We start from the raw sequence: 27,798 nt of genomic DNA, 5'->3' as shown, positions 1-27,798 counted from the left end.
AGAAAATGTGATTCTAATTCTCTCTATCCCAACATACCCATCTCTTACTATTGTGTAAATCAACATAGAGCCACTTTCTCTACATCATTATGTAACTATCTGTGCAGACAAGCAATTAAGCTTAGGAATTGGAGACATGACAGCACTGAATAATACTGTTGGAGTTAAGGAGTAAAGGGGGTGGAAAACCACAAGTAACCAGTGTGTTCGAAAAGTTTTAACAAGCATTGAAGAATCAAAGTTGTATCGAGGTGTAATGAGTCCTAAAATAACGTGTTTGTGGTTAGAAGCCTGAAGTAAGGTCTTTGGTTAAATCAAGCTTACAAGATGTTCACGTTTTGTTCAACAACATGAAATACATCAGTAAATACTCAACTCTTTGTCTGAGACTTGACTAAATAAACAAAACGTCATCACGGCAACACAAGTCCACCTTTGGCTTAGCGGTGGTGACGTGAAGTCATGCGACCGTGATCTAGTTGTTTTATAATGTTAGCTTTTATTTTCTGTTGTTTCCACTTACATTTCAAAAAGTGGTGTTTATATGTGGAGAGCCAAGCTACCGAGCGTAAATATCTGCAACGGGTGGTAAAGGATGCTCAATCTCGATCACACACTCCGGCCACTTCCTGTTCAAGACGACCCACACACTACCCGACTGGAGAACAGCTTCTTTTATCAAGCTGTAGGGAAAGACTCCTGCAGGACTACATCATCACTGAACAATTCTTTGGTAGTAGTAGGAAGAAAGCTGGCCAGTGCATAAAGAAGAACAAATATATATCCGGATATTTTCATACTTTATTTACTCAAATAAATGTGAGATTAATACCATTTAGAATGTACAATGGGATGGAAAGGTTTTTCATTGATAAACAACTTTCATGGGCTTGAAAAGAGGCATTTTCTATGACTATTTAATAAATTAAATAAATACAGTAATGCAATTTACACATTTGTATGCATCTATCAATAATTTACTTTGCACAAGTATGATGAATTATTCTAAGTCATAAAACTATTTCTCTCACACACACACAATCATTACCTGACTAATAGCACACACTAATGTTTTCCAGAGTGCTCTTAAGACAAGAAAGATAAAGGAGGAAATAAACACAAAAAGTGCAAGAACATTAATAACAAAGCGTGAATGCTTGTGTACAACTTCTGATCAATTTGTATGAAAGAACTATCCAAGGGCAAAACTCTAATTTAAAGGCTGGTGGTTTCTATTGCCAAGTATGAAAGTATTCACAGTAATGCTCTACAAGGGAAATGAAACACATTTAATTGAATGGTGCAATGATTCTCATAAATGCTGCTGAGGACAGTACAAGAAGAACATGTAGGTGGTTTGTATTTGCTTCCTTCCTGGAATATACGTGTAAACCTCATTTAAAGGGAAATGGAAACACTTTTCAAACTGCTTTCCATGCGACAATATTCCCATTAGGAAATGTATTTATCTAGTCTATTTCCAATGTAAACGATCGAGATACGCGAATTTATTTTTAAATACGTGCCTAATGACCACGGGCGCTTCCATTGCTCCGGGACTTTCCCAGTGACGTCACTGAGTGGGTACGGCTTCCTGGGCCAAAGCTCAATAACAAACATGGCGTGCAATGCACCAGTAGTTTACATTAAAATAAAACGGTCGTCGTCAGGAGTTTATTGTATTGCCCCAGGCTGCACAAATGGATTTTATACGAAGAAGGAAGAAGTACATTTCCATAGGCTGCCACTAACGGATGAGAAGCTGCTCAAAGCATGGGTTATTTCCATGAAACGGTCCGATCCGCCGCTGAATCAGTACGCACGTGTGTGCAGCGAACACTTTAAAAATGACGATTATGTCCACAAAATGAGGTTTGATGAGTCTGGATGCCTGGTTCAATACAAAACATCGGATTTGAAGCCAGGATCTGTTCCCACAATATTCGATTTCTCAACGTATGCAGTCGGGAACACCGACCGTCCCAGCACGTCGGTCGCGCAAGACAATGACAGTGTCAACAAACGTGAAGTTCGAGCCACCAAACGAGTTGCTTCAGCTGCCGAGAGAGATAAATATTGCAGCACTACCAGATTACTAGCTCACACATGTATTTACTGACACAGTGTGACCTTATTAATTAACGCAATCGCGTCCAAACTAAATGGTAGCTATTAGTATGACGTACAATGGAGAATTGGGGGTGTTAATAGCTCAACTAATTAAACTGGCATACACACGCTCATCTGTCGAAAACAGCCCTAAAAAGGCTAGTATTGCTGGACTAGGTGTTCAATGGATGGTATTGCCAAGATGTATGAGGTGTTGGAAAATACAAAATATATGTCATGACTGGTACATGTGGTAGCCTGATACTTCATCAAAATGACTGCCCATCCTTAGCCCTGCTTGAGTATTTTCTGAACATGTGCTTAATAATAACACAATCCTTTATAAATAATATATTTTGCTCTGAGTAATAACAGTTTGAGAGTTTGCTTAAATAGTCTTCAAAAACAAATATTTTTCTATTTTTTTTCCAACGGCCGAGATACACATAGGTCTACATAATTATAGGGCATCTCCATGGAGCTCAGGCTGATTGTTTGCTCTCTGATGGGCTGTGGTGGCTCAATCACGTTCTTTTAATTCTTAGGTTTCTATGAACAGTTTCTTTATTTTACCATTATGGAATAATCACATTGGTAAATATTAGTGGTGCACGATAATTATCGGCCCGATAATTATCGGTCCGATATTAGGAATTATGACGTCAACCCGATAACAGTATTAATAGCCCCGATAATATACAATATATTTTTGGGGTAAAAAAAAAGAAAAAAATACTGCGGTGTGGGTGGATTGGGATGAGGGGCGCTTGTTTTTCACTCGGCTCCTCCCGTTTAGCCAGTACTGTGGTATTAGTGGTTTAGGAAGAGGGGAGTTTTTCACAAATCCAGCGCTCCCTAACTCATGCCTGGCTGTGACGTAAATGGTGTGCGGCCGTGAAGCCAGGACAGTAAACAAACATGTCGCCGGTAGTATGGGACTATTTCAAAGTTTCAGAGTTAGATAGTTCGCTTGCTATTTGTATTAACAAATGCAGAAGTTCCACGAGGAGGGAAAAAGGCAACGAGCTATAATACTTCCAACCTGATTTGTCACCTGAAACATCGGCATCGCTACGATGGTGTGTTAAAAGCGTACGAAGACGCCTGCGCTGCTAAACTAGCTGCAAAGGCACCGGGGCTTTTACCTATCGACGAGGCTTTTAAAAAAGGCAAGAAGTTTGCCAGAGACGACCCCAGGGCTAAAACGATCTCTAACTTCATCATATAAATGATGGCGCTTGACGAGAGTCAAAACTGTTCTTGGCTTTGTTTTGTTCATAGTAGTAATGCTCATGTCATTTGCTCACTACTAGTCTTTTTTTTCCATCAGGCGTGCAAAAACTACAGGTACATTTAATATATATATATATATATATTATATTATATTATTATCGGTTATCGGTATCGGTCTTGAGAAGCAGGAAGTTATCGGTATCGGTATCGGTTTCAAAAAAACAATATCGTGCATCCCTAGTAAATAGTGGCGATGGGGTTTTTCCGGCCAACTTATCATAGTCATGATTTTGAATATTTCAAGTTCACCTTAACCTGTAACATATTTATATTGTTTTGTTTCAGGTCAAACGAGCTGTCCATACTGCTGCAGGATTGTTGTCCTGTCAGACAGAAAATGCATCCTGCATAGGTGCTGATGATGCAAGTGATGATTCCCAGGTACTGGAGGCACACACAACTAAACGTGGGCAGTCAGTGACTGTGGCCACACAGACGGAACCACTGGAACCATGCCCGTGTAAAACTGTGACTTTGGTGAGTGTGCAGACTGGGACCGATGACATCAACAACAATCAGTTGCTCAGTCATGATCATCCATATTGCGTCAGCAGGGACATTGCTGGTGGATCCGCCACACTGGCACCGGCAGATGCAATGGCCAAAGCACCACCGAGTCCAACACCTGATGTGTCAATGCCTGAAGAAGATGCTTCCAGCTCTGGGGAGAGCATTCCAGGGACTGAGCCTTCTTCGTCGGACTACAGCCCTACTGAAGATGACATTATACAGAATGACAGCGAAGACAGCGAGGATGATGGAGAACATTCAGTGGATGGCGGAGAAGATCCAGTGTCAGACAAAAAATATCTGGTATCCCATGCACAACTGATGAAGCTGTTTTGTGTATGCAACTTTGCCGGATGCGGAAAATGTGTGATCAGCAGGCCGTACTGTTCCGCCAAAGGCTTTGGACTGACAGTGAAAACTGACTGCATAGATGGCCATGAGTTTGTGTGGACTTCTCAACCCCTCTTAAATGGCACAATGTCCTGCAACCTGTTAGTGCCAGCTGCGATTTTCCTGACTGGAAATGCTTATGGCCCATTTTCTGAGATATGCCAGTGTCTGGGCCTGGAATCACTCTCGACAAGACACTGCTATAACATCCAGAGTGTATGTGCTGCCGGAAGTTACCAGTGTCTGGAACTTGCACAATGAGGCAGTGATGGCAGCAACTGGCGGGGCGGCTATCAAACCCGTGTGATAGAAATTGAAGATGTTGGCTTTATTAAATTAAATGTATGGTAAATATATTTTCAGGATCACAATGTGACAATTTCCATACTAGCCACAGACTGCCACCCTGCAGTGCAGAATATGCTACGTGAGGACCACAAGACCATCAAGCATGAGTTTGACTTGTGGCACATTCTGAAAGGTGTGAAGAAGCGGATGCTCGGAATACCGAGCTGAAGGAGTGGGTGCGCATGGTATCCAACCATCTTTGGTACTGTGTGTGTACATGTAATGGTGACGCGTTACTGCTGAAGGAGAAATGGACGTCCATCCTCCATCATATCATCACTGTTCACGAGTGGCTGTCGGCAGAGAAGATGCTGAAGTGTGAATACAAGCCTTATTCTGAAGAGGATGGGAGTTCCCGACCTTGGTTGGAGCGTTCATCCAAGGCCTTTGGCACTCTACAGAAAGTGGTCATGGACAAGAGACTGTTGAAAAAACTAGATAAGGTATTGTCTTAATTGCCCTTCTTCATTTATATATTCTGGCCTTATAAATTCACCACAAAGTAGTATATTTATCTAAAGAGAATATATTCAACGGATGTAGCCCTGAACAAACAGTAAAATATGAAATTGAAAATATGTAAAAAAAAAAAAAATACAAACACATGCATAATTAATATCAGTATTTGAATTATCCACCAACCATGGGTGATTATTCAATAGTGATGTTTGAGAATTGCATGTCTGACATCTCTCAACTCCAATAGTTCGCAATCTGACAAATTAAGTAATAACAAAAATGCTAAATAATGCTGACATTCATGACCCACTCTGTTCAATTGCAGGTTACAGAAGGGATCCATACTGGCGAGCTGGAGAGCATCCATTCTTTGTATACAAAGTACGTTCCAAAGCGCAAGAAGTTCACGGAGGAGAGCTTTCAGGCACGCCTCGCTGCATTGGATCACAACCACAACATCGACCGTGAGCAGGCACAGACCACTGCAGTTCAAACTGCAGTACTCGAAGCCTGCTGGAGGATATGTGGTGAAGGCGATGAAGACACCAAAAAGCTACAACTTCCGAAGAGAAATCATGGTAGGGGTAGTCGAGAGGTGTTTATCAGCATCGTCCATGAGGTCCGAACTTGCAGAATACCGTCATACAGATGCAGAGAAGGAGAAAAGGACACTTGGTGCGCATAAAGGCCTGGTAAAACCATAGGAGGATGCTGTGGCACACCACCTAAGTCGATTTGTGAACAAGTAATGTCGGTCTCTATGTGTCTATCGTATATATGAAGTCAGCCTGTGGGGCTCAATGTGTCTGTGGTGTATGAAGCTTAGTCAACCTGTGGGGCTCTGTGGCAAATAAATAAAGGACGTCTATGGCTGAAGTAATATATGCTGGTAGTATTTGTATATTATTATTTGAAGGGTAAAAACATAGAGGAAAATGGTCTTTATTATTTTATGAACATCGAGCACTGAAAAACATTTGTAGAATCTAGTGAGATACATGTATATGCTTGATAATATAAGTTGTAAATACTGTTCTGATATATCACAAACATTGTATGAATGGTTCCATTATCAAAGTAGAATTTTCTTCGCTAGCCTAAATGTCACGATTTCACTGTCAAAGATTTGCCTTCCATGCATGGAATCATTGGTCACATCATATCCCTGCAGAATATTCAAATCCTTTGTAGGTTACTGATGGGTAGTGATTTCGTATCCGATTCACAACACAGGCAGGTATCGGCACTCTGTTCCCTTTTCCAAGGAAACCTCTAGTCCAGATGGTGAATTGCCGATAAGCTGTTAGTCTGTAGAGGCTGAAATAAATAGGATACAAATCATTTAATTTAAAACAATTATATATTTTTAAATAGTGTTAGAGATTAAAAGGGATATCTGGTCCGCTTTTCAAATCTCCGCGCGTCCCTATCAAGCTGGTTAATACAGGAAGGAATCCAGAGCTACCAAGTAAACAATAATCTACTTTAATGGTAATATGCCAATACAATACAATCAATACAGTAAATCTTTGGGATCCCGAATTTACCTGCACGTGAGCCAGCCAGAGGAAAGAGGCTGAACACCGCGTGTGTGTCTGTGTTTATACTCTTTGACAATGGGAGGAGTTATCAGATCCTCCCATTTGGACCTCCTTGATTGGCAGCCCCAAATATCCCTAACACCTTAGACCTTAGGTTTCCCCAATCACTGTAGCTAGATCTAAGTTGAATGCAACTCAAGACATGCTCTCACCTTCCCCCATCTTCCTTTGTCCTCAAAAACACATGTCAACAGGCCCCAAATCCAGCTCACAGTTTTACCCAAATTATTCCCATTTTAAGCTTATCCATAGTTTGCTAACATGAATAAATACAAATATTTCACTACAATAGGGCCTACACTTACTCGCTATTTATTGGTCGTTCGAGGGTTGCTGCATGCACGTCTCGTAGCGATACCATTGCGATCGCCAACATATCATTCTCGATGGAAACCATAGGGAACAGTCGGTGTTCCATGATACACTGGAGATTATTCCCGTCTGAATTGAGCATGTGGTCGATACCAATTCCCCTGCAACATCTACATTCATTTTTCGATGGCATCACCACACAATTGTTACATGTACACCAATCTGTGTTGTTCATTCGTCCCGGGTTTTGAGCAACATCTTCTTCCTCTGAGACCGAGTCGGTACTGGAACTGGTGGTATCCCACTCGGCGAGTTCAGAACCGTCGGTAGTTTCGGCAGATTCCGGATCGTATGCCACTCTAGTATTCGACCGAATCGGTTCATACGCATAGGCCATGGGATGCCAGGTAACTGTAGATGCTTCCACATCAATGTCATCTCCCGACGAATAGTCAAATTCATCGTTCAAAACGTCGATCTCATTGCAAAATTCCTCCATCGCTGCCATATCTGCTACGTTGTGTTGACTTCCGGTATGGATACCCGGAGCGAAGACCCACCCAGTGACGTCACCATTTGGGACTCCCCTAATGGCGGCGGCCTGGTCCCGGAATTCCCCACCCGGCCGGCAGATAATTAATTTTCTTTTGGCGAGTAATATCATATACAATAAATATTACGATCAATATCCATTGTAAAATTAATAAACTACCGGAATATTATAGCTGTAATTGGTGTTTCCTTTCCCCTTTAAGATAAGTGTATTCCAATCATTTATTTCACAAATGATGCCCGCTGTCCAATTTGTGGCAGTTGGAAGACAGATGTGAATGTAAACTGCTGCTGGAAAGTCAGACCCCTCTCCCCTGAGATTATCCGTCATTACTGGGGAAGATATTCTTAACTGATGTAAGTATAATGTAAACACTGATCATTTGCCCTCTTTACAGCTTTGTGCATTGCCTCAAGGTGATTTGAAAAGACCAATATCACAGCAGTGATTGCTAAACCTCTTTTATAGCTGGAAAGGTTGCTAATTGCCATGTTCCGTTTTTGTAGCTGTGGTGGCTATTCAATCTTTAAAGTCCTATTTTGTGAGGTGTTAATAATATTGTGTCTACGCCTTACAAACAATCAAATGAAAAGGTAATTAGGACGGAAAGACACTGATAACACCATAAGAACTATATGGCATTAGAAGGGTTGTGAACTGAAATAGCTCCCTGGAAAATCTTAAATATGATACTCAGATATATTATTGATGGTCACTTGTGGTTATAAATCATTTGTACCAAAACATTAACCTCATTTTATTTTCAGATTATACAATGTTTTTTTGTTCTGATAAGTATCCTAGAATAATTTACCTAATTTAGATTCTGTAATGGTATGTTTTTTTAAATTGTTCCATCATTTCATTTATTTCCCTTTGTGCTTTTATTATTTTTACCAACACACATTTACATTTTAATTGAAATCAGCCTTTTGGGTGCACTTTTTTCCCACTAAGACTCGAAATGTCCTCTTCCATTTTCACCAAGTATGCACTGGGACGTGTATTGTGATGCAACAGCAGGCTGGGAAAAACAATATAGCCGATTGTCTACGTATCGCCCGTCCCATGTGAACGTATTCATTCTTCCGCCCAGACTTATCACAGCTCTCCTCTGCCGGTGGCCCCTGGGCTTAAAGCTGCTGGAGCCTATAGGCTTTTCTGCACCTGATTCCTCATTTTGCCCCTGAAGACCGTAGTCCTCCATTTGTCATTGGTAAAAATGCAAAAGAGCTGGTGTGTGCTTCACATGACAAACGGGGAGGGAGGGTGGACTGAGGGTAGAAACAAAGAGGACAAAAATATCAGCATATCTTACAGAGATGATACAGAAAGTATTTACCTCTGCCAAGCAAAATATGGGTTCTAACTGTACTTCCTGTTATAGGAAAAAGCAAATTACATTACATTGCATTTCGCTGACGCTTTTATCCAAAGCGACTTACAATAAGTACATTCGACCAGGAAGACACAACCTTGAAGAAAACAGAATCATATAAGTACATCAGGTTTCATAGAGCCAAACATTTCAAGTGCTACTCAACTGGCTATAGATAAGCCAGTCCTTTATTAGTATATAAGTGCTTTGTGAATAGTTCTATTGCTCGAAGTGGAGTCGAAAGAGATGAGTTTTCAGTCTGCGCCGGAAGGTGTGTAAGCTATCTGCTGTCCTGATGTCAATGGGGAGCTCATTCCACCATTTTGGAGCCAGGATAGCAAACCCACGTGTTTTTGCTGATGGGAACTTGGGTCCCCCTCGCAGCGAGCCGTTTGGCTGATGCAGAGCGTAGTGCACGCGCTGGGGTGTACAGTTTAACCATGTCCTGGATGTAGGAAGGGCCAGATCCATTCGCAGCATGGTACGCAAGTACCATTATTTTTGAAGTGAATTCTAGCAGTTACCGGAAGCCAGTGAAGGGAGTGGAGGAGCGGAGTGGTGTGGGAGAATGTAGGAAGGTTGAAGACCAGGCGAGCCGCTGCATTCTGGATGAGCTGCAGAGATCGGATGGCACATGCAGGTAGACCAGCCAGGAGGGAGTTGCAGTAGTCTAGGCGTGAGATGACGAGAGCCTGGACCAGAACCTGCGTATCCTCCTGATGTTATAAAGCGTGTATCTGCAGCAACGATGTTTGGAGTGAAGGACAGTTTGTTATCTAGGATCACACCCAGATTCCTTGCAGTCTGACTCGGGGAAACAACAGAGGTGCCGATGTTGATTGTTAGGTCAAGAGTGGGACAATCTCAAATAATGTTGTATATTATATTGTACTGTAGGTCACACTATATTTAGTGGAAATAAAGTATACTTTTAAGTACTGCTTCTACTGAGACATGTTTACATGTTCAAAAAGCTATTTTCTCATACTGCCTGTGCTGCAGCACCTCTTCTCACCCTCTGTCTGAAACCAGAGCCCAGTCTGCTCTGATTGGTTAGCTGGCCGCCGGCTCTGTTGTGATTGGTCAACCGCTTAGAGATGTGTCAGAAATGTCCCTCTCCTTAGCATATTACCTATAATGTGTTGCAGCACAAGCCAATAGAAGCCTGAGTGTTACATAGTGATATAATAGAATTGGGAGGGATGAAACCCTCTTTAACCTGTTAAGCGGGGACCCTGGGTCTTTTTTTCACGATACTGTGTCTCAGGGGATCTTAATATTTAAGAACCTATTAATGTGTTATACCAGATTAACGGAAATAATCTCAGCTAACTGCCAATACAAACCATGTTTACCAAAACACAAGTCTCACAAGAAGCATCTAAATTACCCCTGAGCGAAAAATGCTAACAGACATTGGCACAGAACTCAAGATAAAAGTACCCTTATTACTTATCATAGCTGCACATACAATATATCCGATTAAAGCTGAGACTCCATAGATTATGTAGGTATATAGTCAGTGCTTGAATTGGAATGAAAAAGGTGCCAGTACTCTAAAATCAGCAACTTTTTCAAGTCAATTTTATATATACAGCCCACAAACAAGAATTTGGCTACTATAATGCTGGTGGGTTTGTCTCTTTACTACTGTATATTTTAGAAAGGTTCACTGTACTTAACATTTTTTATGATAGGCAGCGGATATGGCTAAAGCTCAGTAAGGTCAATATTAACTGAAAATATAGCAATCAAAGTCTAGATCTTCTGCTGAAGACACATGAAGCAGAGACCTTTCAGGTGAGAGCCCCTCTGGTGGTGTTCAACATTAATGACAAGGAAACAAAGCTCTGGTCAGAAGCATTTTTTATAAAAAGCTTTAACAAAATTAAGTATTTCTGTACATTTTGAATGCAATCTAACTTTCCAACTCAGAAAACGAAAAACGAAAAAGTGCCAAAAGTCTTCTCACATGGCTGAGCTGCTTTGCAATATACTTCACCACTGAAGAATACAAATATGTATAAAGTAAACTATGATGCAATCTAACTTTCCAACTCAGAAAAATGATAAAGAGCATGAACAAAGAACATGTAAAAACAAATGCAAAATTTGCACAATCTAAAATGAGAAACTGTAACTGCAAGTAACAAAGTCTGAGCCATGGTAAAGAGTTACATTGAACACCAAGCTGATCAGATAACTCCCTGGTTGGTCTGAAGTCCTTCTATCTCCAGGATCTGTACAAATCGGCACATTATGCCAAAAGTCTTCTCACTGGGTGAGCTGCTTTGCAATATACTTCACATTGTTAGAAAAGGCTCCAGAAGGCCTTGGGGACATCAGTATCAGGGGCTGGAGCTGGACAGGCTCTTTCATCAGCACTTCTCCTTCCCTTTGCCAGCCAGGACCTCACATACTGTTCCGGATTGAACTGTCCTAGTGATGGTCCATTACATTTAATGAAAACCAGGCTGGACAGTCGGCTGACAGAGAGAGCATTCCTTTTTGCAGTAAGGATATCGTTCATGCAGCTGAATGCCCGCTCACACTCACTAGTGGAGACAGCGATGGTTCGGACTGCTTTCAGTAGAGGCTCCATGGCAGCAGGTGTACGGGATGCCCTGGTTTCCTTGTATTCGCGAAAGCCCTGAACAGTCTCTCTTCTGTCCACTTTCAGCACTTCGCACAAACGTAGCACCTCTACGTCCCCATACTTTACGTCTAACTCCTCTTCAGGCCAACTTCCAGGATGGATAACTTTCATGTCCTGGATTAGCTGATTGTCCCGGGCCTCCCGGCCATGTAATGGGATTTATCTTGTGCTGACATGAGAGGAGGTTGTGGAAGTCATTCTGTGTCTCAGATTCTCTACCATACTGCGGAAAAACTGACCTGCATGAATCTGTACAAGCCTGCCATTCTCACGCAGGGCAACACCCTTGAAGGACTTCTCAGCTAGAGCTGTATGAACTGTAGTCATGTGTGGGCCAGGCATGGTGACCATGGATTCAAAAACTCGTATTTCTCGAGTTAAGAGCCTATCTGCTGTAGGCAGTGTCATCTCTCTTTTTTTGGAGTTGCCGAGAGAGGTCGCTGAGCTCTGTGAGCGCATCGTACATCAGTCCCAGATTGCTGACAAACGTTGCAGATGTGAGCACATCATCCAGGCCCTTGTACTTTGCTCTGTCTCTGGAATCCCTGCTCGTGTCGTTTGCAGCATTTGTGAAGTGATCATGAAGCACTCGGTAGTTTTCCCAGACTGCTCTGACGCTCCTTTCACTTGAAGCCACCCAGCGGATGGACAAAACACGCCCTATCACCAGGAGACGCTGTCCGACTGCTTGCGCACACTGCGCTAACTGCCTCTGATTTTTGGGGGAGGCATGGAACAAGGAATAGAGTTTGTCAAAAAAGATCTGGAAATGATTGAGCCCTGAGACCTCCTTGACCACATCCCCAACTGCCAGCTCTAGACGATGATTGGAGCAGTGCCACACAAACAGGCTTGGGAATTTACTACACAACTGGGTAGCAACGCCTGTTCTCTTCCCTAGCATGACTGAAGCCCCATCACATGCAAAAGAAACAAAACACTGACCTAAAAAGTCCTCGTTAAAATCTCTTCCAAGACACTCCATTAACGCCTTTGTCATGTCATCAGCCGTTGTTCCATCCAACTCGATCAGCTCCCAAAAAAACGTTTCGGGCTCAGCATCAGCTAATGCTGAGCGTAGACACACAACAAGCACCGTTTTACCACTAATAGTGGTAGATTCATCGACCAAAACACAGAGTTTTCTTTGGTTTTCTGTAATGTCTTTTGCCATTTTTTTCTTCAGCTCATGAGCTATGTGGTCGATGATTTCGCCACAGGTTTTATTGGAGTGCAAAACCCTGCCCACGTTCAGCCCATTCAGTTTCTGTACATTCAAATCAATTGGCATGTCTGTGAATGGCCGGCTATGTTTGCCAATTTTATATGCCGTTCGAAAAACTCTGATAGTGGTGTCTAATTCAGATTTATGCATAGACTGCACTTGATGTTGAATAGTTTCACATGAAGCAGATGTAAGGATGTCAGCAGCTTTTACATGGGCTTGTGATTCTTTATGTTCTTTGATTTTTTTTCTCAGGCTAGCTTGTTGTTTGCCCTTGTCAACACCGAAATGAGACACTGCACACTCACCCCATTCAGTTGACAGTTTCAGTCCTTGTCCAGTGTGTATTCCCAAAGATTTGATATCTCTGCATATCCGACATCCTAGTTTCTTATCTTTAAGGAGCCATGCATTGGTCTTGCAAAAATATTGCACCTGGTCCGTTGTCCAGCAGTCAGGTGCATCGCTTTGCCCGGTGTTGGTGGTGGCAGTTGCGCCAGCAGCAGCTAACGTTAGAGGCTCTGGAGGAGGCGGCGGAGCTAGTGCTAATGCTAATGCACTAGAACTTGGAGCAGGAGGATCAACCAAATAAAGCTCCCCATCAGACACAATTTCCAACACAGGCACAGCATTCTCTGTATTTGAAGTTTCTTCCGGCGACAACCGCTGTCTTTTTGCACTTTTATTAATCCACGCTAACATTTTATAAATGCTAATTTGTGACGTGACTTGCTTTCCTTCTCTCGGGGGCGTGCCTGCTCTGTTCTATCACTCTACATAGCCACCCACTGGGTGGGAGTTGCACTGCATAAACACAACACACGTGCATCTAGGTATGTAAATTGTAAAGCATTAAAACATGGTTTTACTAACAGTTTTCAGTATGTTGTTACTTCGGCATTATTATTATTATTTTGAAACGTGTATTACTATTAAATCACGGTCAAATAGGTTAATTTTGACATAGTCGTTTCCACCACAGTATTTACATGGAGAAGATAAGCCCCGCCCCCTCTCCAGCACGTTCTGTTTGAATGACAGGAGTAAACAGCTGACAGCCGCTGTGAAACTCCAGCGGTTAGAGCGATGAGAATGTCCGTTCGGCACCTCATGACGCATCTACTGAGTACCGGGCGGCTGTATATATATATATATGGATGTATAATAAGAACGGCGGGAGAGTGTTGAGTACTGGCACGGTGCATGAGTGCGGAGTACCGCCAGCATGCCGGTACTGAGCAAGAAGTGCCGGTGTTACCGTTTAACTGGTTACACCGGGGAACTCGTTACGTTACGTTAACGGTAGGAATGGGGCGTGTACTTTGAGGAGCCATTGTCGAATAACCAGGAAATACACATTTCGATCGCTTCTTTTGTTGTTTACATTTATCTTTTGGTATATTTGGCTCCATAGGAACACTTTGATGCACATTCAGTACCAGTGTGTGAGGTTGTGGTTGCGATGCCGATATCCAGACGCGTACAGCGAGGACTACAAAATGACAATGAGGTGACTGGGGATGTCTGTTCAAAACATTGCAAACGTGAATAAATCATTTTAAATATGTATTTGTCTCCGACTTTCATTTGTACATCGTTGTTAATGTGATGTTTAGTAGCTTTGATAGCTGTCCATACCTCCAGACAGCCTAAACATAAGACACAAGTTGTTTACTCACAGCCCGTATGCAACATCGAGATCCGTGGCCAGCTGTGATCCTCTCCGATTAACTTGTGACAGGACTTCTTTAGCTATTCTCCAGCGAGCAAGGTTTTTATTAAATACCTCCATCCCTCTCATCACAACAAGACTATACACTGTGCAGAAAAAAAAAAACATAAATGAAAATAACCTTGCTGGATAGCTTGACATCAAGCATGCTCATTTCTGATGTGGAGCTAATCTGAAGTAAACATTGAATACTGCTTTCTATTCCTCCATCTTGTGACTGTGTAACTCCCTCTCTTGGATATCAGCATGTGAAGGACACTGCTCAGGAACTAGTTGATGCTCTGTATGTGATGACTACTTCCATTCTGGAGAGGATCACAGACACATGGATCCTGAGGTTGAAGCTCAAACTGGTGAAAAGTGATATTTTTCCAACAATTTCCAATAAATGTTATTCTGAAACATAACTATCACTGTTGTCTTTCCTTCTATAACACTGATGTAGGCCAAGAAAAACGTTGCATTGCATAATATCTAAACTTACATTTGGCACTTTAAATGTAGCCAAAAATATGTGAAGCTTGCGCTTAGCCCACCAAAAAGTGCATAGTTGCATCTTAGGCAGTTAAGCATTTTATATCAGTGGGTCCTAATGGTGCAAGACGGGGAAGGCAGACATAATTGCTTAAACATATAGGCTTAACCCTTTAATTGGCAGACCAAGAAAACAATCTATGGAAAAAGTATTTGTTTGCATTTTTTTATCAAATGGGACACAAACTACTTTTTTTTTTACTGTCTACACAGTTTTGTTTTTATGAGCCTCAACCAACTGGTCGTGCTGGCATTTTATGGTAAAAGTGCATTTTCAACAATCATCATCTACAGTATTTGTATGCATCAAACTCAAATAAATGTTTTTCTTTTATGGAAAATGAGCAATATACCAGATATATTCATACAAGATAATAAAGGATAATTGTCAACAATTTTATTTTTTTCAAGCCATCAGCATAACTATCGTGGATCATAAAATCCATCAGTTGTTTAACAACTCCTGAATCCATCCCCTCTTGGTTAGCCCTAACATAACATATTCTCACACACACACACACAGCCGATCTTTCTCTATGTCTATCTCTCTCTCTCTATAATCACAAACCAAGAAAGTTGTGACACTTCCGCCGGTTTATATAGTCTAGACAATGTAGGATAGAAATAAATATAAATATATATAGCATGTATATATATATATATATATATGTATATAGCCTACATATATATAAAATAACAATTTCATTATATGGATTCAACTTGTGCCCCCCCGCTGGACTTGTCTGTGGTTTAGCCGTTACTGTGACATCAGTATCAGCCATGGAAGATAGTTTGTTTGTTTCATTCTAAGCTATCCAGCAAGGTTATTTTCATTTATGTTGTTTTTTTTCTGCACAGTGTAGAGTCTTGTTGTGATGAGAGGGATGGAGGTATTTAATAAAAACCTTGCTAGCTGGAGAATAACTAAAGAAGTCCTGTCACAAGTTAATCGGAGAGGATCACAGCTGGCCACGTGAGTAAACAACTTGTGTCTTACTTTTAGGCTGTCTGGAGGTATGGACAGCTATCAAAGCTACTAAACATCACATTAACAACGATGTACAAATGAAAGTCGGAGACAAATACATATTTGAAATGATTTATTCACGTTTGCAATGTTTTGAACAGACATCCCCAGTCACCTCATTGTCATTTTGTAGTCCTCACTGTACGCGTCCGGATATCGGCATCGCAACCATAACCTCACACACTGGTACTGAATGTGCATCAAAGTGTTCCTATGGAGCCAAATATACCAAAAGATAAATGTAAACAGCGATCGAAATGTGTATTTCCTGGTTATTCGACAATGGCTCCTCAAAGTACACGCCCCATTCCTACCGTTAACGTAACGTAACGAGTTCCCCGGTGTAACCAGTTAAACGGTAACACTGGTACTCCATGGGTCAGAACCAGAAGTGCCGGTACTGCGTACCGGTGAGTACCGGCCCAATTCCAGCACTGTATATAGTATCATCACTGAGTGATCCGGACTCGCGAGAGGGGAAGCAAATACAGTCATCACAACACGTACCTTTACGAAGCTTCTAGGGAGATCGTCTCACAAGTAGCTGTCAATCTGATCAAAGTACCTGTTCAATGGCATTAAAATGAGAAAAAACGCGGCTGAATCTGTTAATCCATAGGTTCTTAACGTCCATGTATAAAAAAATGATTGAATTTATAATCCATAATTCCATTTTTATGTAAAAACCGGAGAGTAAATGCTAGCTGCTAATGGTAGCCACCACAGCTACCTGCTGCTTCCGGTCTCGGCGATGCAGCAGTCTCACACATACACATGACCAAATAAGGACTATGTGGGAGTTCCCCTCGATTCCATTGGCTCTGACTGTCAGAAAGAGATGTCACATGTCAAAATCGAGCAAGGGGGGCCAGAGATATGGAAAATCCACCCAAATGGCCCCAGAAGAGGTTTTTTTTTGCTAAATCTGTCTAAAAAGGTCAAATATCACTTGTTTTGCATCAATCTTGATACAGGGTACTTATTATATGTTGTACTTTGGATTCCTAAAGCTTTTAGTCTACTAACCCATCATCCAAGGTTAGTTTTCACTATAAGTACAAAATATGTTTTGGACGGACACTATCATTTACAGTTTTTTACCATGTTCAATCTGAATTTTCTTTAAAATAAAAAACATCTATATTGAATCTGACTTGTATACATCCAACTCACAGGTTTATCATTACTTTGAGAAAAAAGATTATTAATTTAACCCTTTTAGAAGGGAAGATATGGTCATTTGTTCTGGGAATGTCATTTTCGAGCCTGAAACCTGAAAAACAGGCTCGGGGTTTAACAGGTTAATGGTCACACATGCAGAGCACACAGTGAAATGTGTTCTCTGTATTTAACCCGTCCTAGTACCAACAGTCTAGGAGCAGTGGGCAGCTATTGTACAGCGCCCGGGGAGCTGCATGATAAGTATTTTCACTTTGTGTACATTGATACATACATTGTACATACATTGATGTTAATACATTTTTAATGCAAGACTTTAATTGCAAGTATTTTAACAGTGTATTATACTTTGTTGTAGGTAAAATATCTGAGTACCTTTACACCTTTGACTGTATTCAACAGTTTCTTTCTGTTTGATTTATTGCATTCAGATGGCAAAAATAAATATTGCAATCATATTGCGGGGAGAGGTGATAGTTATGACATAGCGTTACACAGTCATTATAAATCCATTGACCACCGTTGTGTCACACACCCCAAGTGGAATCCTAGCCAATGCATTCTAAAAACAATTTCTAAATACCCATGCTCAATGCATGGGAACGTTGATGAATGGCCTGTCTCATGCTTTGGGAAGGTGACAGAAAGGAGGGGGGGGAAGGTGACAGAAAGGAGGGGGGGGGGGGGGGGGGGGGGGGGGAGGACGGGGGAAGCTAAGTGTGGAGGAGCAGGAGGGAGATCCTGATGAAATTACAGGATGGATTGATTGATCTCAGCGGATGCATGTTGCAATGGAGGGAACGCAGTTAAAACTGATGCATCTAGATTAGTGTCAGAGGAGCCGCTGAAGGACAATGAAAGCCATCATCAACAAACATGACCTTCTCAGCATATGAAGCCCGCAGCGCGCCAGACCGAGCCTCATGGCAGTAAACCAAGAGCTGGAGGAAATGACTGTGCTGCCAGGAGAAAGAAAAAAGGACAATATGAGGCAGGAATGAATTTGCAGATGTTTCAATTCATATTCATTAGCATGGCTTTCCATTATGGAGCGGAAATGAATGGTTAGAAGACAATTGGTAACACAGAGAGGAAGCTGGATGGTGTGGTACAGCATTACGCACAGATCCAACATACACAGAGACAGAGCAATAGAGCATTGGGTTTCATGTTTCATGCTTTCCAGGAGGCATTACATTCAGTCATGTTAGATTTTCATATTTGCTGGCACAGCAGACTCTCCAGTGTTAGGCAAGAGGGTGGGGAATGTATGAAAGGCTTAAATGATAAAGGAATACAAGGAGAAAGAATGTTTGAACCATATATGTGCACACACATAACAGGCACTGGTAATCTGTATAAAGAGATCCTGCTTTCATATGCAGAGTCTTTGCTCAACAAGGAACGGTGTTGGTATTGGATGCTTTTTGGTTCTGTTTGTAGTCAACGCAGTACGGACCATTCATGTTTGAGTAGGCAGTTGCGTGCATGATAATAATCTTTGAGAGCAGAAGAGGCATATGGCCGATATACAATCTTGCAACCCCATGGCTATCGTTTAATGATGATATAACTGAAATTTCCTTTTAAAACTGGCTACTTAAATACATCTGGGCAAACGCGTTGCCAAACTCTTACTCCATTTATCTGCATTTGTATAAAGTTGCTACTCCAAATGTTGAGAGTCGACAGTCACTCGAAAACAATTACTCTTGGCCTGGATATCCGCTAGCTTCAACAGAAACAAAGGAATATTCATTTATACATACATTTTGTCAATACGATAGCTGATGGGTTTAAACAAAGATGGGCGAAAACAAATGAAAATGGAGGATTTGTGATCATCTTTTAGTACACATGTAAAAGCACAGCACACAGTGACATTTAGATCCTGATTTTAACAATCAGGAGCAGTTGGCAGCTATTATAGTATACAGCGCCCGGGCAGCGGTGTTAGGGTCATGGATGTATAAAGTGAACTGGATACAGCGTTGGAGGCAGGACCCCGTTCATTCCTATGAAAGTTGTTAAGTGGCGCATTAAGCCAAAATTGAGTCAATCGAATAAATCGAAGAAATCAAGTACAAAAATACCCATATCTGTGCCCTCAAAGCATTCACACTTGAGCTTTACTTTAGCCCCACTTTCAATCAGCAGCGTATACAATAATAATTTTGGCGCATTTCACAACTTTTTTATACACTAATGGTGGTTAGTTGATTCAGTTAAAAAAAAAGCTTTCAGCTGATTAACAGACTCTTTCCCAATGTAAGTCGCATATAACCGTGGCCAGTGCTTAACCTGTTAAGCCCGAGAGACCCCGGTACCTGGGCACTGCCGCAACATCTAGCAGGAAACAGTGTCTGAGGGCATGTCCATTTAATAAACTATGAATGTTTTATATCCATGTAACGGGAAGAAACTCATCTAACTGATCGTTTTAAAAACCCCACAATGCTAACGCTGAGCCTCTGAATTGGCAACGAGCGAAACACGCCAACAGATAACTGCACCGAAATTCACTCACAAAACCTTATTATTTATCTTTGCACATTCAACAACACATCGTGAGGTGACACAGAATTGAAGGGTACCCTCATTATCACTCAATTATACGAACTCGCGGAGATAATAACAAGAACAGACATCAAAACATATGGCGCTAGGTAGCTAAACACGCTAACATGGCTCACCTGTGTCGTAGTCTGGTCAAACGTGGTCTTCGATGGCATTAAAACAATAAAAACGCTGCTGAAGTTAATCCATAGGTTAATCCAATGTGTCTGTGTCCCTTTGAAATGATTTCTGATAATCCATAAATAATAAACCTGCGTTTCCGTTTCTAGAAGTCAGACCTAGAGACAGCCTCACTCTGGTGCAAAACTGTGTACGTGAAGCCCAAACCTTTTTGTTTTAGACTGTGTGTGAGTGGGGAGATTCCCCTTCAATTATATTGGCTCTAACGGTCAGAAAGAGATGTCAATCATTAACATCGACCAATGGGTTCCAGAGAAACGGTAAAAACCCCATTTCCACCCAAATCACCTCAGAGGTGGAGTTTTTTTTGCCAAACCTCTCTAAAAAGGTCAAATGACACTTGTTTTGCATCAATATTGATACAGGGTACTTATTATATGTTAGACTAAAAGCTTTAGCAATCCAAAGTACATCTTACTATCCAAGGGTAGTTTTCACTATAAGTAAAAAAGAACATTTGGACGGACACAATCATTTACATTTTTTTACTGTGTTCAATCTGAATTTACTTTAAAATAAAAACATCTACACTGAACAAAAATATAAATGCAACACTTCAGTTTTTGCTCCCATTTTTCATGAGATGAACTCAAAGATCTAAAACATTTTCTATATACATAAAATAACCATTTCTCTCAAATATTGTTCACAAATCTGAAAAAATCTGTGATAGTGAACACTTCTCCTTTGCCGAGATAATCCACCTCACAGATGTGGCATATCAAGATGCTGATTAGACAGCATGATTATTGCACAGGTGTGCCTTAGGCTGGCCACAATAAAAGGCCACTCTGAAATATTCAGTTTTATCACAAAGCACAATGCCACAGATGTCGCAAGTTTTGAGGGAGCGTGCAATTGGCATGCTGACAGCAGGAATGTCCACCAGAGCTGTTGCCTGTGAATTGAATGTTAATTTCTCTACCATAAGCCGTCTCCAAAGGCGTTTCAGAGAATTTGGCTGTACATCCAACCGGCCTCACAACCGCAGACCACGTGTAACCACACCAGCCCAGGAGTGGAGTGCACCAGCTGGGCGTAAAAAAGTAGGGCTTAACTCTAACGTCGGGCTTAGCTACGTCCGACGTAGTGATTTGAATTTACACCGAGTGCACCAAGCCTGACTAGTCTCGGGCGTAGCTGCGCCTGGTCTTAAGATGCGCGTCCACGTGAATACACGCAAAACTATAGGTTACTTACGTAACCCCAGTTCTCAGAGTAACATGAAGTGAGATGTCTCACTATGGGATGCGCCTCATCGCGGAGCAAACAGAAGCATCACGCCAATCCTGATTGGCTGGAGATCTTGACGTCAGCATCAGGGAAATCACCCCCTATAAGTAGCTTGCGCCACAACGCATGCGCCATTCAAAATAAGCACCTCTTCTCGCTTCACCATAGCAAGGAGGGCCGTCTGGTGAGACATCTCACTTCATGTTACTCTGAGAACTGGGGTTACGTAAGTAACCTATAGTTCTCATTCATAACACTCCGTTCGATGTCTCACTATGGGAAATTGTAGCTCCCGTATTGCCAGACGAGCTTATCTCGAAAATCACCAAACCAACCAGAACTTAACAGGTAGAGCTCTGACTCAACCAGGTGCCCAGCACTGCTTGAGTCACACTGGGAGCAGAACGTCCAGCCTGTTAGGAGGCAGACAAAAGTGAGCGGCGAGGACCAGCTCGCCGCTGCACCAATGTCCTTGATGGGAGACATCCTGGACAGAGTCCAGAATGCAGCCAGACTCTGAGTCGAAAGAGCTCGCGGACCCGAGGGTGCCTGCGAACTCTGACTCGTATGAGCCCCAAAGCAATTGCTTCCACAGACCAGTGGGAGAGCCGTTGCTTAGTAACAGGCTTGCCCTTATAAGGGTTAGCCCAGGACACACGAGGTTGGTCATTATGACAAAGCACCCTTGATCTGTCCCTGTACGTGCGTGAAGCACGGGCTGGACACGGCAAATCCCGCCGCTGTTCCCCGGAGGAATACCGTGGCGGGGAGGATGCCTTAATATCAAATGTGGTACCCGAACCGACCGCCTTAAGATAAAGGCAGGGTCAGGCTTCAACCACACTCTGTTTGCCCTGGGGCAAACTGAGTGCATGAAAACTGTACAGATAGTGCATGAGTGCCACTGGCTCGCTTGGCAGCTGCCAGGGTCAGCGTCATGTCACACTGTATTTAGATTGTACCACTCACGGGCCAGGCCCATAGAGCCAAGCGCTCTGGGTGTGGGTGAAAGATCGCCCCCCCCCCCGCTTGGGACAGTATGTCCCTGCGTAGTGGGAGCTGCCATGGCTGCCCGCACAGCAGCTGATATATCTCCGCTAGCCAGTACATAGCTGGCCAGTGCGGAGCTATCAGGATAAGTGTGTGGCGTTGCTCTCTCACTCTGGCCAGAGTTGGGGGTATCAGAGCCAGGGGTGGGAACGCGTACAGAAGGCCCGGGGGCCAATTGTGCGTGAGTGCATCCACGCCTAACGGTGCATTTAGATCGTGCATCGAAAAGAACAGCTGACACTGAGCGTTGTCTTTCGATGCGAACAGATCCACCGCGGCTCTGCCGTAACGCACCCACAGCTGGCTCACAATCCTTGGGTGTAGAGTCCAGTCTGCATAAAGTGGTATACCTCTGGACAGTAGATCTGCCCGAGGTTCCTCACTCCCGGTACGTGCGTCGCTCTCAGAGAGAGGAGACGCCTACCGCTCCATAGGATAAGTTTGCGCGCCAGTGTGTGTAACTGGAGAGAACGCAAACCCCCTTGGCGGTTAATATACGATATTGTGGTCGTATTGTCTGTCCTCACGAGGACGTGATGTCCCCTGAGGAAAGGCAGAAAGCGTTTTAGGGTGAGAAACACCGCTAAAAGCTCCAGGTAATTTATGTGCGCCCGCTGGAGGTCTCTGCTTCAGAGACCCCTCACCGGGCGACCTTCATAAATACCTCCCCAACCTGTCAGACATGCGTCCGTGGTGACCACTTTCTGTGAAAGGACAGCACCCATAGGCACACCTCGTACTAGAAAAGTCGGGTGCAGCCAGTGGCGCAGTGCCATTACGCATTTCACAGTAACCATCACTCTCCGCGAGGACATTTGTCTGCGTAACAGCCTCCTGCTCCGACTGTGCGAGAAGCAGCCAGTCGTCCAGGTAGGTCGCCAGGCGAATACCCTGTTGTCTTAACGGGGCTATCGCGGCTTCCGTACATCGTACAAACACCCTTGGACTGAGAGACAGACCGAAGGGGAGTACTCTGTATTCATAACAGATCCCCTGAAATGCGAATCTCAGATATTTCCTGTGTGGGTAATATACTGGGATGTGAAAATACGCATCTTTCAGGTCGACTGATGTGAACCAGTCGTCTTGTCGCACGAGCCGCAGCAGAGATGTGTGAGTGAGCATTCTGAACTTATATCTTCTTAGATATTTGTTCAGAGCCCTCAAATCAAGTATTGGCCGAATTCCGTTCCCTCCCCGTTTGGGAACGAGGAAGTACTTGGAATAGAAGCCGCCCTGACTCTGCTCGGCGGGTACAATAGATATAGCCCTCTTTTCTAGGAGAGAGAGAATCTCTTTCTCCAGAATATGAGCTGACTCTCCTCGGGCCTGCGAATGCAGAATGCCCGAGAAGCGAAGGGGGGTGACAGCGAATTGGAGTCTGTAGCCCCGTGTTACTGTCTTGAAAACCCAAGCAGATGATGTGAGCATCTTCCACTGCATGCTCCTTAGAGCCAGTGGAGATGTCACATCTCTTCCCCTCTGAGTCTCTATTTGTTGTGTTATGGGGCCCTCTAGTGTCTGAACACAGTGGTGCCCCCTTTCGACAAATCCCACCGACACTGCGCATGACGGTGGTGCCTTCACAACCCCAGCCGGCACTGCGCATGCGCGTGGCGGTGGTGCTTTTAAAACCCCAGCCGGCACTGCGCATGCGCGTGACGGTGGTGCCTTCACAGACCCGCCTGTAATCCGCCTTTTGAGAGATGCCGAAGCTGCTCTCAGAAGGGGAACAGTTGACGGGCTGTTTATTGGTTTTATTGTTTTTCTTATCATTTTTTTGAGCTGCGCCCTCGGCCTGAAGCCTGGATGCGTCAGCGGCAAATGTTTAATGACAGAGGAACAAACAGATTTGTGACATGTGTTTTTGCGGACTTGAGGATGGTGTTGAGGCATCTCTCGAGGCGGCGGGAACACATTTAGAGCTGGGGAACCGTGGACTTCCAGCTCTGTCACGGAGGGGAGAAGGAGGGGCTGTCACGCCGCTCGCTTCTTCTTCCTCGCCTGCTGGCCGAAATTCTGGGTTGGCTGCGCCTGAGCTGTTGCCGGAACCGGAGATTTTCTGGGCCAGCTCGCCCTCGTCTCCAGCCTGGGCTGGGGACTCGGGGCGGGCTGTGACCTCTGCGTTCTCTGTGTTTTAAACCGAGCAGGGTTCAAGGCAGCTTGGGCGAAGGACTGCTGCTGCGAAGGCAGCGGCTGGACCCTTCGAGGGAGGCAGAGGTGGAGTGCCTCGTCCTCCCTCTTTCGACTCACACCTCTTTTGCATGGAAGCAAGAGCGGAGCCGAAAATTCCCTCGGGAACGATGGGTATATCCAGCACATCCTCCTTTTCCCGGTCTGGGAGGTTGGTGAGGTTGAGCCATCTCGCTCTTTCCTGCACCACCATGATCCCCATTGCCTTACCTGTGGCCTAGACGCTGCAGCGTTGGACACGGAGACAGAGGTCTGTGACCGCTGCCATCTCGTCCAGAGTGGCTGCACCCGGGTTACCCGACAGGTCCTCGCAGAGCTCCGCTTGGTAAGCGGTTAGCAGCGAGGCCACATTCAGGGCCCTGGCGGACAACGCTGCGGCTTTGTAGGACCGTTCAGTCATTGTCGACTGAAATCGGTCCGACTTTGCCGGCAGCGTGGGGTTCCTGCTTGGTGACGAGCCCATCCTCGGTAGGAGGTGGGCTGCTACCAGCGGTTCCATGGGCGGTATGCGGAGCAGGCCGAGCTTCTCCATTCCGTCACAGTCTAGGGAGGAGGCACCCTGGATTGGGACCTTGTTGCTGAAGGGCCGGTCTCTCCACGAGACCGACACCTCATCCAACATCTCCGGGAAGACCGGAAGGAGTTGCCTCTTTGTCCGCGCTGCTTGGGGAAAATGTTTCCCTTCGTAGCGGGACCTGGAGGTCTCCTTGGCCATTTCAGGCCACGGGATGTCGAGTCTGGCCGCAGCGCATTTGCACACGGCCTGCAGGTCCATACTCAGACAGGGCGAAGCTGGTGTGCTATCGTCTGGGAGAGCAGCCCTCGCTCCAGGCTTTGCAGCCTGAGCCGATGACATGAAGATGTCCTCTTCATGTTCATCCGATTCGGACAGGAGGAACACCGAGGCGTCCTCTTCGTCCTCGTCGTAGTGAAGCTCGAGGACATCCTCCGCGGGTGAGACCATGGTGAGGTCTAACCAGGAGCCCCAGCTCGGTAAAGCGTGGGGTCCCGGTCCCGCGTGTCTTGCCGCCACCGGGTCCCGGCCTGCCAGGGCGCGGAAATCCGGTTCTGCGGCCATCGCAGATACTGAGCCCCAGACCGACATGGAGAGGGGTTCACTCTCTGTGGCAGATGTCCCCGCGTCTTGACTGCCGGCCGGCAGGTCAGAGGACATGGGGGGTTCCTGCTCCGACAGGCTAGCTTGCCATGCTAGCCGTCGGCGGAGGCTCTTTACGGTGAAGCGGACACAATGTCCGCACGAGCCGGGGTTGTCGATAGCGCCTCGGGCGTGTTCCAGCCCGAGGCAGGACGAGCAGACCTGGTGTGTGTCTGTGCCCGAGATCTTCAACCGGCAGCCGCAGAGTCGAGCCACCGAGTCCCTGACTCCTCTGGTATGAGGGAGAGGGGCGTCCATCTTGTTTGCCTCGTGGCGTGGAGAGGACCCGCTCTCAACAGGTAGGTTGGGAGAAAAAGAGGTAACCACCCTGTCCTTAATCCGGAGAAAAGGACGGTGTGGGTCTTTTATTCCCGGAGAATACTGACTGGTGTGGCAGTATGCTCCTTTTAATCCTTTCCTCCTCCGTGGGGAAGAGAAAATAAAAGACTTCCTCGCTACCGTGGTGTCGGTAGTGAGGGAGCAAGCTAACGCTAGCTTGAAAAAGTCAGACCTAGCTTACTTTCCGGGGAAAGAGAGCGGCGAGGTCGATTTCAACAATAACTAGCGTTAGTAATTACCGTCTTCCTGCGAAGCAGAAGGAGTAGCCGGCAAGCGCCCGTCGACCGAAATGGATATTTGGGTTCAGTCTGTGGACCGTGAAGCTTGTCCGGCTACCATAGAGATGTGCTCTGAAGCGAGAAGAGGTGTTTGAATGGTGCATGCGTTGTGGCGCAAGCTACTTATAGGGGGTGATTTCCCTGACGCTGACGTCAAGATCTCCAGCCAATCAGGATTGGCGTAATGAGATTGATGCTTCTGTTTGCTCCGCGATGAGGCGCATCCCATAGTGAGAAATCGAACGGAGTGTTATGAATGAGAACAGTAATTGTTGCCAAGCAACGCCATTTTACAGACTCAGAGGACCGCAGAGAAGAGGGAATTCCCACACCCACTGCGTTAGCGATGACTCAAGGGGAATCCCAAATAGCCACACCCCGAAAGAGAAAGAGGGATTTGTCAGAGCTACAGCGGGAACTGACGGAGAAAGAAATTGTTCGTGTGGAGGTGGAGACCGTCAAATTGAGAGCGGAACACAAACAAATTTAGCTGGAGAAGGAGAAATTGAGACTCTTCTTAATGCCCTTTCATTGATAAACATGTAAACAAGACGCCCTGCCATCGTTAATATCTTTCTTGCCTGTTTTACGTTACTATGGATACTAGTCTGTCTTTCCGATTTACGCCTGCTCCATACTAGGCGTAAAAGTTACACCCGGGCGCAACGCATACAGGGCTTAACTCTAAGTGGTGCACTAGTCATAACTTTAGTTTGGTCTTAACCTTCGGTTCTACGTCGGACGTAGAGTTACGCCCAGCTGGTGCACTCCACTCCAGGACCTCCACATCCAGCATGTTCACCTCCAATATTGTCTGAGACCAGCCACTCGGACAGCTGCTGCAACAATCGGTTTGCATAACCAAAGAATTTCTGCACAAACTGTCAGAAACCGTCTCAGGAAGCTCATCTGCATGCTCGTCGTCCTCATCGGGGTGTCGACCTGACTCCGGTTCGTCGTCGTAACCGACTTGAGTGGGCAAATGCTCACATTCGATGGCGTCTGGCACGTTGGAGAGGTGTTCTCTTCACGGATGAATCCCGGTTTTCACTGTTCAGGGCAGATGGCAGACAGCGTGTGTGGCGTCGTGTGGGTGAGCGGTTTTCTGATGTCAATGTTGTGAATCGAGTGGCCCATGGTGGTGGTGGGGTTATGGTATGGGCAGGCGTATGTTATGGACGACGAACACAGGTGCATTTTATTGATGGCATTGTGAATGCACAGAGATACCGTGACGAGATCCTGAGGCCCATTGTTGTGCCATTCATCCACGACCATCACCTCATGTTGCAGCATGATAATGCACGGCCCCATGTTGCAAGGATCTGTACACAATTCCTGGAGGCTGAAAACATCCCAGTTCTTACATGGCCAGCATACTCACCGGACATGTCACCCATTGAGCATGTTTTGGGATGCTCTGGATCGGCGTATACGACAGCGTATTCCAGTTCCTGCCAATATCCAGCAACTTCGCACAGCCATT

At 44.6% G+C, this 27,798-nt stretch overlaps 1 protein-coding gene across 1 annotated transcript; it reads left to right on the top strand.

The window, feature by feature from the left end:
• Positions 1-4,440: 4,440 nt before the first annotated feature.
• LOC117536418 lies at positions 4,441-26,802 on the top strand. The gene is made up of 3 exons (XM_034201261.1): positions 4,441-5,093; positions 5,435-5,687; positions 26,609-26,802. The coding sequence occupies exons 1-3, from the start codon at positions 4,833-4,835 to the stop codon at positions 26,800-26,802; spliced, it is 708 nt and encodes a 235-aa protein (XP_034057152.1). The 5' UTR covers positions 4,441-4,832.
• Positions 26,803-27,798: the final 996 nt, after the last annotated feature.

This window comes from Gymnodraco acuticeps, unplaced genomic scaffold, assembly GCF_902827175.1.
Source record: "Gymnodraco acuticeps unplaced genomic scaffold, fGymAcu1.1, whole genome shotgun sequence".
Lineage (NCBI taxonomy): Eukaryota > Metazoa > Chordata > Actinopteri > Perciformes > Bathydraconidae > Gymnodraco > Gymnodraco acuticeps.
The sequence above is the reverse complement of the archived record's forward strand: the minus strand, read 5'-3'. Positions and strand labels throughout refer to the sequence as shown.

Bases quoted from the DNA above. Each gene is read 5' to 3' on its own strand.
- LOC117536418 (XM_034201261.1), top strand. From the start codon at position 4,833: ATGGTATCCAACCATCTTTGGTACTGTGTGTGTACATGTAATGGTGAC. The intron at 5,094-5,434 runs GTATTGTCTTAA...GTTCAATTGCAG, and splicing joins TGTTGAAAAAACTAGATAAG to GTTACAGAAGGGATCCATAC. The intron at 5,688-26,608 runs GTAGGGGTAGTC...GCCATTTTACAG, and splicing joins ACTTCCGAAGAGAAATCATG to ACTCAGAGGACCGCAGAGAA.